Source organism: Magallana gigas, chromosome 6 (genome assembly GCF_963853765.1).
Source record: "Magallana gigas chromosome 6, xbMagGiga1.1, whole genome shotgun sequence".
Taxonomy (NCBI): Eukaryota; Metazoa; Mollusca; class Bivalvia; order Ostreida; family Ostreidae; genus Magallana; species Magallana gigas.
The window spans coordinates 8,759,567-8,776,869 of record NC_088858.1 but is presented as its reverse complement, the minus strand read 5'-3'; the positions used below and the strand labels follow the sequence as shown (position 1 = coordinate 8,776,869).

The 17,303-nt window shown below is 32.3% G+C and overlaps 2 protein-coding genes across 2 annotated transcripts; both read right to left on the bottom strand.

The window, feature by feature from the left end:
• Positions 1–7,504: 7,504 nt before the first annotated feature.
• LOC105341469 (platelet glycoprotein Ib alpha chain) lies at positions 7,505–10,907 on the bottom strand. The gene is made up of 4 exons (XM_011448021.4): positions 10,194–10,907; positions 9,870–9,945; positions 9,027–9,204; positions 7,505–8,733 (listed from the first exon to the last, which is right to left on the bottom strand). Exons 1-4 carry the CDS (start codon positions 10,834–10,836, stop codon positions 8,470–8,472), a joined length of 1,161 nt encoding a protein of 386 aa, XP_011446323.3. The 5' UTR covers positions 10,837–10,907; the 3' UTR covers positions 7,505–8,469.
• On the bottom strand, positions 10,854–17,102 carry LOC136269625 (uncharacterized). Its single transcript, XM_066087151.1, has 11 exons — positions 16,943–17,102; positions 16,249–16,458; positions 15,995–16,119; positions 14,190–14,319; positions 13,527–13,670; positions 12,950–13,156; positions 12,615–12,725; positions 11,181–11,252; positions 11,079–11,129; positions 10,897–10,988; positions 10,854–10,862 (listed from the first exon to the last, which is right to left on the bottom strand). Exons 1-11 carry the CDS (start codon positions 16,986–16,988, stop codon positions 10,854–10,856), a joined length of 1,197 nt encoding a protein of 398 aa, XP_065943223.1. The 5' UTR covers positions 16,989–17,102.
• Between the last annotated feature and the right edge of the window lie 201 nt (positions 17,103–17,303).

Sequence of the window (17,303 nt, the reverse complement as noted above, 5' to 3'; positions counted from 1 at the left end):
ATTGTTTCACTGAAATGAATAGCAAAAGAGCATTGATAAGTTCTTCGTTTTTGTTTTTGTTTTACATTTTGATTATGCTGAACCAAAATTTGATTGGCACACGTTACATATGAAAATGCAGCTCACAATTTGAAGAAATGTAAACAAATGTTAATATCATTAATATTATTATTGTCGGTTTCTGGTCATTTAAAAGGTCCCCATTGCAAACAAAAAAATAGCAAAAGCCTTGTTTTTACTTTCAACAAAAACTGTTACAAACAGGATATGATATCATATGGTGCATGATCTTAATCACTGGGTTCCTTTCTAGCTATTACATTTGTTTTTTAACAGAATTTTTGTTAAGTGAATTTCTCAAGTCTTAAGTATGCACCACAAGATAAAGGCAGGGGAAGTAACTTAACTCAGGCTTACCATCGATTTTCTAAAAGAACCTTTGGTTTCTATATATTTGTTTCATTGATAATGATATTTTTAAACGAAATCATAAGTCTGAAAGTCTAATGCCTTCCATATTGATTCGATAAGTACAACGCTAAACAATATTAAAAAAAATCTCGCTCATGTATTGACAATTTGTCATATATATTCTTCGTCATTTTAATCAATTAAGAGACAACAAAAGGATTCTGAAAATTGCATTCATGAGTGGTGATCGTGACTTGCATTTGCCAGGACATACAGAAAGCATGTGTCAGCATCGATTCCAGGAAGGAGCTTCATGGACAGAATATTAATACAAGAACAGCTTGGTTTACTCGTTGGATGTAAGGAATGATACATTATACTTACTTCCTCTTGAGTTTTTATTTTGTCTTCAATAAAAGCAGGCATTAGTATAGTAAATTTCTTTTTAATAGAACATTTGCTACTATAATATATCCTGTAAAAATATATTTTGGCATAAAAAGTATTATATACAGTTACCTTGCATAACCTTTTTATTTAACTTTTTTTCGATTCATGTAGGTTAAAATGCATTGTTTATTCGGGGGGGGGGGGGGGGGGTATATGTTTTTGTTTACCGGTGGCAGACCAAGAGAGTCGAAGGCCAAGTTTTGGAAACTAGTGAGTTTGATAATTCTGTGATGTCCAGGACAGTTGGTTCATGACATCATCTTCTAGTTCCTGTGCATGGTGTTACACAGATACATGTACTTTAACGATGTCGTATGTACGAGATTTCAACTCATATCAACAATTCTAGGTCGAACGTACGAAAACTAAATAATGAAGAAAAAAAAAAACATCATTATAAACCTCCGTAAACTTTATTGTAAATTTATCTATAAACAAGTCTATTCATTGTTTACCGTTGTTTTGATTATTTTGTTGTTGTAGGGAATTGTATTGATTTTGTAAGTAAAACTGATTGATTTTGCCAATATGACTGGCTGATACTTTATTATCATAAATGGGAAACGTCACTTGCTTAAGATGTTTGTAATCGCACCGAGGGTTATAAGTCTTACGTCGCTTTCCTATATTTTTTTGTTGTTGATAAGCCATATTTAATGTAAATGTAATATACAACCAATTTTGGAAACTTTGTGATTTTTTGCTTTAGGATCTTTGAAGTTTTTTGTTTGGTGATACGATCGTATTGTTTAAAAGTAATATGAATAAATCTTATCCATTTTTTAAAACCAAAAATATGCAGTTTGAAATATACATGTACCTTTCTACGCCCACGAAATAAAACGACGACATTAGACATTCAATATAAGAATATTCATTTTAAAGTAGTTTTAGTACATTATGCTTATACTGCCGTTTATAAAGAAGCCTATTTGTTGGTTAATTCAATAAAATATATTGGCACCGATGTATTTGAGTACACTGTATGTAAACATGTAATTACCGTCTTCCTTGGAAGACGGTATAAAGAGTTGAAATAATTTACAGTCTCCGGGTTGTGCACTTCCTTTCCTTTGTGATTGGTTGAAAATACATGATGTGAAAATTTACATTTATTTCATTGGTTGAAATAGTGTTCGGCGCAAGGGAGATAATTTTCTGATGATCTTTTTCACGTACGACTTAACAAATTTCGTAGATTTCAAATCTTAAAAAGTGAGAAAACGAAAATTGCTATGAATGAAATTCAGTCTTTGGTTTTCAGGTCCAACTAGTTGAAAGTAACATTCTACAATATCTATTGAAATTATTTGTTTTTCTTTTAGCATTGCTTATTCAAATATTTATACCAAAATGTAAAAAAAAAATAAAAAATTGATGCGGTATGTCTAATATCGGTAAAGTTATTTGCACCTTAGATAGATAAATGCAGTGGTATAACTTTGATTTTATCAAAATAATACGAGTCTACGACCCTACCTAAGATCTCTTTTACCCTATAGTCGATCTCAACTTACAAGCTCGGGTACACAGTTCTCAATTTTAGACACGCAGGCTTACTGACGACACATGACACAAAAATGTTCGGATAAATCCACTCGCCATGCTATGTAGAGGAAGGTGACATTTATATATAAAAAGAATTAAACTGTCTATGATAACTAATTGCTGTTTAGGGTTTGTTCTAAAGACGGTAAGCTTTTTTAAAAAAGCTAAACTTGTTTGATACACATTTAAATATTGTAACTGCGTTTCTGCGGGATCGTTTTTTTTAAAATGAATTAATATTATGCTCATTTTTATCAATTAAAAGTAAATTTGCATGTAGAAATATGTTTTATGCCTTTTAAAAAATATCATATATTTTTTTTTTTACTCGTAAATGAAAAGTTGGTTATAGACTGTCGTGTTAGACGCGTTTTTATCGAGACTATAATCTATTCGAAAAATTTCCGTTGTATCGGGATCGGTATACAGGACATACTAAAGACCTGAAATACTATAGACCTGAATGACATGAAATTTTGTATAAATGATGTATTTGATTTTATGTGCTGCGTCAAATAAAATGACTTTGTGTGTGAATTTATTATATTGCCATGCACTTTGTGGTAGAAAATTATCATAAAATGACATCCATATCAAAAATAATTACCGTTAAAAATGCTTACAGTAACGAACTCTATTCTTAATGATAATAGAAAAATGTAAAAATTCAAAACGTGTAAATTTGCATGTAGAAATATGTTTTATGCCTTTTAAAAATATCATATATTTTTTGTTTTACTCGTAAATGAAAAGTTGGTTATAGACTGTCGTGTTAGACGCGTTTTTATCGAGACTATAATCTATTCGAAAAATTTCCGTTGTATCGGGATCGGTATACAGGACATACTAAAGACCTGAAATACTATAGACCTGAATGACATGAAATTTTGTATAAATGATGTATTTGATTTTATGTGCTGCGTCAAATGAAATGACTTTGTGTGTGAATTTATTATATTGCCATGCACTTTGTGGTAGAAAATTATCATAAAATGACATCCATATCAAAAATAATTACCGTTAAAAATGCTTACAGTAACGAACTCTATTCTTAATGATAATAGAAAAATGTAAAAATTCAAAACGTGTTCCTGAAAATAAAATAATTAAAATTAAAATCTACCATTAAAATTAAGTACAACCAACTCATTATTTTCTCTTTTGTGATGTGTTTTTTATGTAAACAACCAATGATGATTCATACAACAATTATATTTTTGCGGCCCATTTTGACGCTTGCGTCAATATGATTTCTTGTATTTTCCTTGATATTAAACAGAATAATTGTTGATGTGAATAAATGAAAAAAATGAGTTAATGACGTACTAGTATTTGATCTCAAGATATTATCTGACTTTAATCTTGCCTACAGACATCTATGGATATAAGTCCAATTATTGTGCCTCTGCTAAAATACAATATTTTGTGCAAGACATTTAAATCTCACTTAGATGAAACAAACACATTTTAAACGTACAAGTAGGCACTCGAACGTCCACTTTGGCTCTATGTTTTGTTCAGAATGGGGTAAATAAATATTTGGTTATATCAATTAATTTGAAAATTTATTAAATATTGAATAAGAAGTATTTAAGTCTAATATGCAAAAATGTGCAATTTTGGATGAAAAAATACATTTTGAAAAATTTAATTCAGTTAACATGAACAAAAGTTCCAGGTGGATTCGAAGTCATGATCTGCGGTTCAGAAGCCCAATAACTTAACCACTGAGCCACGACGTTATACAACCCAATCGAACGATATAAACAGTTTAACAAAACATTTAAATCGCCATCTTGTGACATAGTGTCTTAAAAAGTGTAAGTGTAGGTGTAGTGAGGTACCTTAATTTGAATATGAGTTAATCATACGGCATTTAAAGAACATAAAATTTTGGATCTTTAAAAGTTTTCAAACTAGAATTGATTTTGTAAAGTAATCTATTTGCCATCATATTGCCCCTGCATCATTTGTTAGAAGGTTCACATTTGGGAGTTATCGATAAGCTTGTTTAAATATTATCAGATGTCTCTGCTTCGTCTACCGCAACATGAAACATGATTACCAATTCATTTGTTGCATTGGATCTGTTTTGGTTTGAGTTCGGTACAAAGTTAATGGGGACTGTGAACTCTGTCCAGGGATATGTTGATAGATTTGCATATAACTTTTTTTGCTTGTGCTAAACTTATATAAAAGTTTGTTTTTCAAAATTCATCTTAGTGTTGCATATACTGTATAGTTTTGTTTACATATGAGTGCAAGATTGCCACTTTGGGTTATGTATAGGACAATCACCTATATGTAGGAGGTATCTTGCTAAAAACAAACTGGAAGTCCCCTCTCACAAGTTGAATCTTACTTGACGCAAGCAACTTGTTTATAGTGAATAAACTATTGTACAAAGATGGTGTGCAAGAAGGGTTAAGAACAATGCATCTTTTAGGATATGAAGTCACATTTCACACTCGTTTAAAGGATAACATTTTCATACAGCTTACAACCAGCCCCATTTACCATTCGGTCTCTAATCATTCCTCAATTGCTTTGTAAGCTTCTAATTGACTACAAGTAGCCATTACCAACAAATGCCAGTGCAGATAGTGAACTTGGTTACTTGTCCATGTCCTATTGATGGCTCAATTTCTACATTTTGTGACTGAAATCGATTGATATGATCTGGTTATGATAATTGCCATGCAGTAATATAACTAATATTACTCAGGATCAAAGGCATATCTCTTTGATGCACTCGTTGTCATTACTAGGGAACAAATTTGGTGAAGCCTTTCAAAACGGGGTTCTGCACTCGCATTAACAACGAAAAATCAATCTATGTTGCATTATCTTTGATTTTATGTGATGAAATTGCATAAATTGACACTTTTAAAGAAAATAAACTGGGTCCGATTCCATCAATAACGATAATTAGGTGTCAACTTGTCAAGAACGTAAATGTATTAGATAAATGATTGGTGAAATAATTTTACAAAAACATTTCTCAACCAGATAGAAACATGCAGATTTAAAGAGAAGGTTGCAATTTATATTTTACGAATGGTACACATGGCTATTACTCTGTAATCGCCGCATAAATCCGTCCTGTTCCTCGGGCAAGGTGATGAGCACTTGAATGTTTCTACCATATCGATATACACAATTATAGCTCGCTCAAAAGCAAACTTTTTCTGTGCTTAAAATAATATCAATTCGACCCAAACTTGAGAATTTTAAAAACTGGGTTGCGCTTTAAATTTGAACGGGATTTAGTTTGATCTAGTCTCAAGTTAAGAGTATTTTGATCAAAACTTTATTTCAATTTACTCACATGTAGTACTAAAAATGTTAAATATTTAGAAATTAAATAATGGTCGGTGTTTTTGTTTTTTAGAACCTCTGCAATCTAGTGGAATTCATTGATCCTTGACATAGTCTTAACTAGAATGTCCTGGTAACCGAACACGCACATGACATAATTACGTACGCTAAAATTGCGGGCATTTATCTTTTAATTAAACCCAAAACATAAACCATTATCATAAAAAAAGAGTTATGTTAAAATGGCTTGAAGAAGCATTGTAAAAAGTCAAAGATTGGTTATAAGAGAAGTTTTTCTCACATTCCTTAAATACTTTGAAATCATTGTACCTAACCATGATTATAAACATTTGTTTTCTATATATCTCATAGGCCACTAATACTTTTCAGCACATCTGAACACTAATTCAGCATTCCAAAAAGACATTTTTTTGCTGCAATTTTCTTTATTGCGATTTTCTGAGTTGACGACTTTAAAGATAGTAAAAAACATCGGATTACCTGTGGCTGAGATACAACCGCAAAAGGTTGCAAAAATCACACCCTGCAGAAAATCTTGTTGTACAGTTCTAGGTAGTGCTGAAACGAATGTTCGAATATTTGCGAATGAATAGTTAATTTCTAATATTCGAATGTATATTTAGCATTCGAATATTCGATCACATGTTAAACACCCATATCAAGTACTGTAAACTATGCAGATCGTGTTATTTCATTTAACTCGGAACGAAAGTAAAGGACTGCCATGCTTGGTAGAGTCTATTACTTAACCCAGTAATAGAAAGTAAAAGCAGGGTTTACATCGAACGGAGACAAACATTCTGGATTTTTCAATTCATGTCAGACGCTGAAGAAAAAAATTGCTTAACTGTTTGAATGAGTCTGGGCTACGGAGAGTTAATATCGAAAGTTTTTTTTAAAAGATACCTCGATATAATTTGTTTTTTTAAAATAAACAGAACATTTCCGGAGTTATGAGCGTTATCAGTTTTCTTTTTAATACTATATATCAAACATGGCGGAAATATTTGGACTGACTTACGAAGTTACGTATCGGTCTCATACAGGAGTCAGGACTGCAAGTATATTATTAAAGAAGTAATAAATCTTTTGATTGTAGTTGATGGAAATTAAAAAAAAATAAGTATATTATTATTTGCATAAATATTAAATGCGCACCCAATTCAATGGATACTCATGCATTAAGTGTCAACTTCGAACTGACATGTTTAAGCAGTCAACACATACATGTACACCCACTTAGTAATACAAACTATCATATATGCTTTATACATTGTCTATGACGTCTACGAATATTCGAATACGAATCGAATAGCACTCACGAATATTCGAATACTGATTTATGGTATTAGTTTCAGCACTAGTTCTAGGCAGAGATGGAAGTTACAACTTACAGCAAAGGTCAAGATCGACTTATCAAGATCATATATGAAATAAAAAAAACCTATGTTTTCAAAGGAATTTTATGTCTTTATTTTCATTTTTTTCCAGAGAAAAAGTCAATGTTAATTTTGATGCCATTTCCATACGAAATCTTTAAAAAAAACTCTTTAAAAAAATTAAACATCTATGATACGCTTGAAGATAATGTTTAGAGTCAATGTCTACTGATTTATATGACAATATTTACATTCAGTGTATAATTCCCCTTATATGTTTGCCGTGGAAATCTGCGACGTTCAATTTCCTCTGAATACACTTAGTTAATCCATGTATGAGCACATATATACAAAGTGTGTTATCAATAGGAAGTAGTTGTAGTACTTTTCGTGTTTTATTTTCATAAAAATATCTATAATTGCATGTACTCGTTCAAATTGTTAATGGCAATGGTACTGTTAAATTTATCGATAACAGAGGTCTTAACCACGAATATATGTTTACAAAACATGTAAAATTGCATAGTAAAAATATATTAAACAATCATGCAGGTAAGCAATGGAAGCCTGATTTTATGCCTTATAACTGGTTTTTCTTCAGAATGCAAGAAAAACTGAAATAAAACAATAAATATTTTCAATAATATATGGTTATTATATTTGATAGCCTATTATTTGCAAGTAAACTAAAAAGAGAGTTTTAAAAAAAATTAAATATACAAATACTAGTATTGGATTGTATTGCTTATCTGTGACTACAATTAGTAATTAACATTCATTGGTTCACTCTCAATTTAAGTTCAAATATATGACTGTACATTATATACAATTAAGCAATCAAAAACCTGTAAAATCAATTGTCAAGTGTATCAAATGCACTGTACATCAAAAATGCATATATTGTATGTATAAAGACATATTCAACAACCGTCTATCTAATGTTTGATTTCCTTTCAATGAGATACAAAATATTTTGTAAATTTGCTGCAAATGACGTCATGCACAATTAAAAAAACAATTCTGACATCTCATATTCCTACAGATTAGAACTTTATACACAAATTAAAAAAGAGAATTTAAAAAATATATATTCACTCCATGAATGACGTCGTTTATAAAATGGTTTCCCTCATCTCTTAGACCTTCCAAGTGAGTAATTCCTCATTGAGCATAAAATACATTTCCATAACAAAACTTCAGGCTTGAACATAATAATAATAATAAAAAGAGATGGGTTCCAGCTTAGATATAAAATACATCACTAGAACAAAAAAGGTCCAGTTGCTGATAAAATAATCACCGGTGAATCTACTTTATTTTTCATTTTTAGAATCTCTTCGTTTTATATTTCAGACTCCAGTATGGGTTCATTTTGTTTAGAAAATGTTCTCATTGCACAAGGATGCGGAACATCATCTTCATCGTCTGAATCAACTCCTATTCGATCCAGCTCGGGTGCGGAAAGGGCCTTGGTGCCAATGGTGTCAGAGCGAGTCTCTGTGTCACGTGACACGCTTACATTGTCCAGAGTATTCATTGACGCATCAATCCAGGGAATGTCAAGAGTGTCGTCACTGCGATGGAGTTTCTTTTTGTTTTCAGAAATCTTAAGTAAGAATTTGAAAATTAAAAAAAAACTTTGGTGGTGCAGGATAGTTCAAAGTTGTAAGTTTAAACTTAATTTAACTTACCAATGCAAAATTGTTATTGATGTAATTTTTTTTCATATCAATTTAGTATTACAACATTAAATAATATTGCATTGAGATTTGTTTCTCACACCTAAAATGGCTATATGGGATAAAATACGCAAATACTTTGATACTTTTTCTTATATTTAACTAGGCACAAAAGTACATAAAGGTAAAAAACGAATTCACAACAATGACCATGACTTACATTTGCAAGGATTTGCAGAGAACCTGTGTCTATATCAATTCTAGGCATTGGCTTCGGAGAAAGCGTCGTCTTGTCTTCAGAAGTATGGAACGACCTGATGAGCATTTCATCTTCTCCCTTAAATGTGATTTCCTTACTCGTTCTTCTATTCAAGCGTATAGATTTTCTTCTCCTTCTTCTATAATAAATACAAATGTGTGAGTTGTTTCTCCTGTTTCCTCAACACACGTTTTTAATCTGCATCAGTTACTTTTTTTAAATTTGGCAGTTTTGTAAGACGGTATCAAGGAACCAGTTTTATCTCCCATCTTAGTTTTGCAGTTCCCCAAAACATTTTACACAAAAACTGTATGGTATGCCCTTACTTAGAAAATTAATAACTACCTTTGTTTGTTGTCATACAATATATTCTCTGATTCACAAAGGATGAATAAAAACCTGTAAATGTTGTACTTTTTCATATTTTTTATTTATGATATTTATAATTTTTAGGAGATACTAGTGTCATACAGGAAACCTTTGTTATTTTTAGCTATTTGTGTAATCCTTTGTAATTTCTTTTTACATATAAACCTGTGAAGCGAGACACACTTTAAGGCGGTTATACACTTACCAGACAATAGTTCATTATGAGATTTACATATTGAATTTTAACATGCAAAACTAACCTTTAGACGGGTACAAAAATCCCACCTTAGCATTAACATGATTTATCGAAACAGTGCTTACTTACTATTGTAATAAGAAAATAACCGATTACATGTAATAATCCAAATCAAAGAGAAATTTGTCAAGAGACAACAAAAATTTATATTTGCGTGTGAATGAATGTATGTATCTCACTTGACAGCCCACTGCACCAAGACAAACACAGCAATCAGAACCAGGGCCAGGAATATCAGAATAACCAGAATCAGCTCTATAAATAGAAATCAAAAGATAATCATTGAAGAGATCCCAGAAAATTCATTTTGTCCTTCCCATTTGATTTCACAGTAACTGCATACTAGTATTTGATGGTGAACACTAGTTATTTATGATAGAATGCAGCGAACTTTTTTTAGATAAAAAATGTTGAGTTTTTCGGTTATTTAAAAAAAAAATACTTATGTTTTTCGTGTAGTATCTTCTATATCAAATTGAAAATATCGTATGACATCCACTGACCTGTAGTGGGCGAGTTATCAGACTGCTCACTAGATTCCCCTGAATTAGGTAGACCATTAGATGCATTTGTGAAGGCATTGGATTCCGTGGCAATGGGTTGTGTAGGAAAGACAGGTGACTTTGCAGGTGAGAATGATTTCGATTTAACAATTGGTATAAAAGGATTAACATTCTCTGTTGGAACAATTGTTGTTTCTTTGGTTGTTGTTGAATCTGTTGTTGATATTGTTGTTGATTTTGTTGTCATCTGTTCTGTTGATTGCTGTGTTGTCATTTGTTTTGTTGTTAGCTGTGTTTGTGTTGTTGACATTGTTGTTTGTTGTGGTGTATTTTGTTCAGTTGTATGTATTGTTGTTGGTTTTGTTGTTATTTGTTCTGCTGATGGCTGTGTTGTTTGCGTTGTTAGCTGTGTCGTAATTTGTTCTGTTGTTGGTATTGTTGTTTGTGAAGTGATTTGTTCTGTTGTTGGTATTGTTGTAATTTGTAGTGCTATTGGTATTATTGTTGTTTGTGTGGTTAATTTTTCTGTTGTTGGCTGTGCTGTCATTTTTTCTGTTGTTGGCTGTGTTGTTGGTGTAGTTGTAATTTTTTCTGTTGTTGGCTGTGTTGTTGGTGTAGTTGTCATTTTTTCTGTTGTTGGCATTGTTGTTGGTTGTGTTGTTAATTGTTCTGTTGTTAATTGTGTTGTAATTTGTTCTGTTGCTAGCTGTGTTGTTGGTTTAATTGTCTTTGGCATTGTTGTTGGCTGTGCTGTTGGTTTAGTTGTAATTTTTTCTGTTGTTGGAATTGTTGTTGATTGTGTTGTAATTGTTTTTGTTGTTGGCATTGTTGTTGGCTGTGTTGTAATCATTTTTGTTGTTGACCGTGTTGTTGGCATTGTTGTTGGTTGTGTTGTAATTATTTTTGTTGTTGACTGTGTTGTTGGCATTGTTGTTGGTTGTGTTGTAATTTGTTTTGTTGTTGACTGTGTTGTTGGCATTGTTGTTGTCTCAGCCGTAGATGCTGTTGTTGGGGCTGGAGTTCCTATCACAGCAGACTCAACCGTCGGGGGTTGGCCCTCTGGTTAAGAATAAAAAAATAAATTTATGTATATGTTTACACTATAAATGCAGATTTATTCTAAATTTAAACATATGTGTTGTTGAACCTTTTTACGTTGTCCACTATCTGTTTACTTAGGTGAGTAAGGGTAAGATGAAATTGTGGCATCAAATTGGTATATATTAACCTAAAGAAAAATCTTCAGCTTAACAGAGATTGTGCCTCTCGGCCTCTGACGCAGTGGATTGTGTGTGTGTGTATGTTTATTAAAAATAAAACAGTTACAGATCAATGCTCATAGGAAGAAGGGTTCTTATATCTACGGGATGTGGATCCACCCCTGCGAATGTGTTCGGAATGTTTTCTTTATCGTTGCTAAGTATATAATAAGTCCAGAGGTGCTCGAATGAAAGTTCACGAGACTTCACCGTGATTTGTTCAGTTCCTGTGAAATTTTGAGCGGAAGTATAAGTGTTCGGATAATATTCTTAAAATACGTAAGTACTGGTCGATTTTCATGTCATATCCTACTTTGATTTATGTTAAAACATTAACATCTTTTAAGATGTCTGTCTTATTTCACAATCTAGTGGGGTTTTTTTTTAAATTAAACGATGGTATTCAGAACAGAGTTATCGTTCGTGTTCAACCACGTGTAGAGTGGTTGATAATATAAACACTGTGTTGCTTAATAAAATCATAGCCATGTTTGATACTTGTAGTGTGCAGTACCATGGTTTTTTTTTAAATATAATGGGTGAATGTTTTGCATAAAAACTAAGTATATCGATATATATAGCCATTCATTCTGCATAAAATAGTACAGTCTGTTTCACTATTGATGTTATTACTAGGTCAGGCGCGGAAGGAAAATTAATTCTTAGGGGGGATCTATACTACGCATGTTATTGTCGCAGCAGCAGAAAAAAACTATTTTTTGTATTGTCACATTTATTTCTAGAGCACATTTTATCCACCAATTAATGAAGATACAGTTTAAAATCAATAAACCTCTAGAATTTATATTTGACTACAAGTACCTAGATTCTCTAAAATAGACTATAAACACGAGGCACGACTTTTACTGCCAAACTGAAAGGGTCAAATAAACCACGTGATCTAAAATTTAAATGACAATAACATTCGCAGGGGTGCCCAAAATACTTTAATATTTAAATACTTAACTCTAAAATCCACAGGAGAGCAAGCCCATACACCTCTTCGTGATTGTACAATATAGGAGTTTATGTAGTTTAAAATTTATCTTTATGTTTGATTCTCACACATTGTATAGACATTTACATAATATATGTAGGTAGCTTTTAATAAAGCTTATAAATATTACATTTTCCCTCTTTCCCTGAAAAAAAATCATCTTACCACTGAGACAAACGTATTTGAATTGGTCACTACAGGGAAACCACGATTTGACAAGATTCCCATAGGTATCCTTTTGTACAGCTAAACAGTCTGTGGGGTCATTCCTTATATCTGTGAGCCGAGGAAAGTTACAATGATTAGAAATCAATCTTCTACATTTGGAAGTTTACAATTATTGTATAATTATCAAAGGTGTTGTACTTTTTAAAGTTTAAGTTATAGATATTTACAAATTGCATTAAAAATGTGATTTTGTGGGTTTTGAGGGCTGATTTATTAAATCGTTGCAGTTCCAAAAATAATATAGCACTTTGATAGGAATGAATATTTCCTACCGCCACTGGTCCAATAGAACAGATCATGCCGACGTAGAGCAACCCACACGTGGACGCTTGGGGGGAGTTTATCTATGGGACTTTTTTTGACGTCATTCTGAGTGACCACCGCCAAGGTCATGTTTTCTCTCTGGCAGTCTTCATTTGCCAACACCCAGGTCTTGCGTGTTCTGTGCGGTGATACAAATTCTATGCCGCTCTTTGTCACTAGGTTAATCAAACATAGTATGAAAGGAACATCGACTCATTTTTAGTATATAATAAATAATTAGAATCAAGCTTGAACACCATTGTTTCCGGATTGGAGTTATAGAACAGGAAGCACCTGCTATCGCATGCACCCAGACATTGTATGCCAATATTTTAGAGAAGAGAGAATATCTTATGCAGTAAACATTAGGATCTCATTGCGTAATTGTTTAAACAGTTATTAAAACATTTTAGAAAATGAATTTAGTTCTAGTATATCGATATACAATTAAATAATGATATAAAAACACTAGATATATTCTAACGTAGTAAATTATTATATCAAGGTCAAACTATTTTAAAAATTTGCCTCTTTGTTTAAGCTTACCATTTTGACAGAGAACTATTTTTTGTTGCGTGCAGTTATCCACTTTCCACCTAATCACTCCCGCATCGGACATAATGAAGACGCACATTTGGTTTTCTCCAATGGGCTTGCGTGTAATGTCGTCCAATATCTTAGTTTTGTTTACTGCAACATTAAACATGAATGTCTACAATGTTAGTAAGCTGCATTGGAGTTCTCATGATTTTGGAGCACGGTAGTAATGAAATACATTTGTCAACATCAGAACGCTCACACAACGTAAAACGCTATACAGTGTATTTCATAGATCAAGTAAATCTTAATCAGCAATTAAAACTTGAAGTCAAACCATGTAAAAAAAAACTTTGAAATAATTCCTAAGTGAACATGAAATTATGAAATAGCATGTAAACAAAAACAGATACAAATCAAATAATAAATATTTGTTGCTTTCTTGTCGTTACTTAAATAGAATAAAACTAATGATTTAAAAACAAACCCTTGGAGGTGGCATAGAAATTAGTAAAACCTTTCTTTTGTACAACCAAAAACGAAATCAAATCAATCTACACCACAATGCATTCATTACTTATCGTATTAAAAAAAAATTATTGGACAAGTAAACAAATTCATGTATACTTCTTGAAAACTGTGTTATAGGTGTTCAAAATTCTAAAATCCTACGTGTTTTATATACGGACATCGCCTGGTCACTGCCGCACGAGTCCATCCTGTCCCCGGGGCAGGGCGATGGGCATCTGGAGGCGTCCAAAGCCGTCTCGTCAACATCGATCAGGCAGTAACAAAACCTTTTCTGTAATTGAATCATTAAACATATAAAACACTATGCTCTGTGTGGTAGAAAACCTTTCATTATGATAATACATGTATTCTATAACCTCAGCTGAAAGTCTAAACAAAGAAAACAAATTATAAAATAGATTATTTTTAGCACTTTGTTACAAATGATCGTAAAATACTGATTGACCATAACGCTTTCAAAAGAGATTAAGCGCAAACGGTTGAATTCAATTTAAAATCTGACGATCTGGATATTGAAATGAAATTTATACTGTTAGGCGCATGAAATCGAAAAAGGACAAATTAATAATTCAAATTGTAAGATGTCTTTAAAACTTCACAAATGTCAATAAAATTTCTTAAACAAATTGTGTGACGTTTCATGCAAATATTATCGTTTATGGCACTTTCTAAGACGTTGCCAAAACGGTACTTCCCCCTACATCCACGTTATTTCACCATAACTATTCTTATCTCTTAAGTTATCACATGCATAAACAAAATCTAACGTCTGTAATTTCAATTTAGCGAACACATTTCACATATCTATTAACACACACCAAGAGTACTTATGTCGACTCACTTCCTGTGATTTTTAAAATAAGAGGTGAACATTTTCCTCATATAAAGTTTTATATATAAACGAGAAGAGCTTAAACTAGAATAGCTACTAGGATTTTTTCAATAAAAAATATTGGATACAGGAGAATTTTTAAAAAATTGTGACTATATTTGCATTATCAGTAAATTTTAGTTCAGTTGATCCATATACTGTAAGTCGTTTTAATTCCACGGTTTTGAAATTTCACGATTTATCAAAATGCACCATTCGGGATAGTTTTAATTTCACGCTCCAGAAAAACAAGTTGTTCAAAATATAAGCATTAACAAATTTTAAAAACGCTTATGTAAATATTTACGATGAGTTTAATTAAGCGGAAAAACGATAAATCGCGAACATAGGGAAATTAAAACCATCGTGAATAATTGCTAACCTACATTACTTCACGAGATATGATTTCCACTACACGAATTTGTTTATAATAGATCCTTGCGTACTCTAACATTCGTTAACTTATTATTCAAAACTCCATTTTTTCACATCAATTCAGATTTTAGTGATGCTATTCGGATAGTTCATTTAATTCGGTTATCTAAAAGTGACAGATAAGAAGGAAGTCAACAGTCGACTTGATTCTAAGTAACTCGAACACCAGTTTTCTTGTTCGAATATTTCTAAATTGCACGCAGACAATTTGCGACTACCAAAAAGTCTTTACTCTGTTGTTTGTCCGGTCTGCGGTTTGTCAACAAGGAGGCACTTTGTTTATCAGAATTATTCAAAATACTACTTATATATGGAAAATTCTATGATTTTTTAAAATCTACAATAGAAATATATGAAATGTCTTTATGCATTTTAACATGTATATTTGGAAATATTCAGGATTAGAGATGTTCTTATAAACTATCACACAGAAACACATTCACGTACCTCTTGAGGCTAAATATGTCAACAATTGTTGTAAAAAGTACAAAAATTAGAAAGTGTTTAACTCTAAACGCAAAACTAAATAACTCATTATATGATGACTGGATGATGACTGGGGTCCACTCAGGATTGTACTACAAAGTAATAACAAGTTGACATTGAGACAGAAAGGGTGTGTTTTCATAAATGTACTTACGACTAATGCAACCCATTGCCTCTCCTCGCCACAAAACCTTGCGCATTCTGATACTGAATTTGTGCCCCCAATCTCTTTCAAATTGCCGGTCATAAATATTGCAGCTGAATCCAGAGTAAAACACCCTGGGAAGAAAACAACACAAAACATTACCCACACTGAATGCTTATATTTTGATAGTAAAACTTATTCCCAACAGTCTATTTCAAGGTGTCTAATAAGTCCACCAAAAGATTGAGGGAATATTGACATACCGTACTTCCAGTAGAAGAGGCCGAGCCGGTACCTTCCCGTCCAGTACTGGTCACTGTCTGTAATGCTGACCTCAAGGTCAAAGGTCGTGTCCTTTGTGAGGGAGTCGAGGTTGACGAGGAGTCCTAAATTGTCTTTCCTACAGCTGGACTCGGCGTCCAGCCACGTCCGGTAGGCCGACTGGGGAAAAACCTTCTGTGTGATACCCTGAACTGAAAGAGTAAACAATTACTCCAGTAGTTTCGTTAGGAAGACAAAGCGGGTCTTGGATTTTATCTCAAATAATCCCAACAGAAAAAGTTTGTAGCAGGTCAGTTGAGTAGAGTTTTTATAAAAAGAATGTTGTTATATATAATTACATGTATAAAGAGGTAAAATTTAGAAAATTTATTTAAAAGGAGTTCATACAAAAATCCTGTTTAAAGTTGTATTGATAACTAAAATCATTTATTTAATCATGAATTATTGCCTCCTCTTTCGTTTTAATGCTGATAAACTTCAGTTATATGACAAAGCGGACTCAGTTTAAGCCTTCAGATAGTTGTAGAATTGTATAGAAGGAAGAATAGACGCGTCTATTATATATGGAAGCATCAGCTCTTTCTTCCATGCAACATAGTAATAGACAACAACGATAATTTACGTAATATACCCAGATATCTAAAGTACGCGTTTTAACCAAAATTAGTTTCCTACCTCCAAATAATGTCCATAAAGAAAAGAATACAAGTACCGATTCCATCTCGCATATAAACTTTTCGATAATGAAGTGTATGCTAAAACAATAAGAACAAACTTGCTTTTTTATGCATTCTTGTAAATTATGACGAAAACGGAAATGGGAACACAACAACGTGTGTCGGCTTCCTTTCACAAAGGAAAAGGACTTCCTTAATAGAGTCAACGCGGTAAAGTTTAGGTTTACCTCAAGATGGAATTTCAGTTCAGTTTATTTCACTCAACAACATATAAGGGTACAAGAGGTACAGAAAGAAGACCAAACATATTTCCATATATACAATATAGTTGTAGAGGTCAAGAAAGTAAGTTGGGTGAA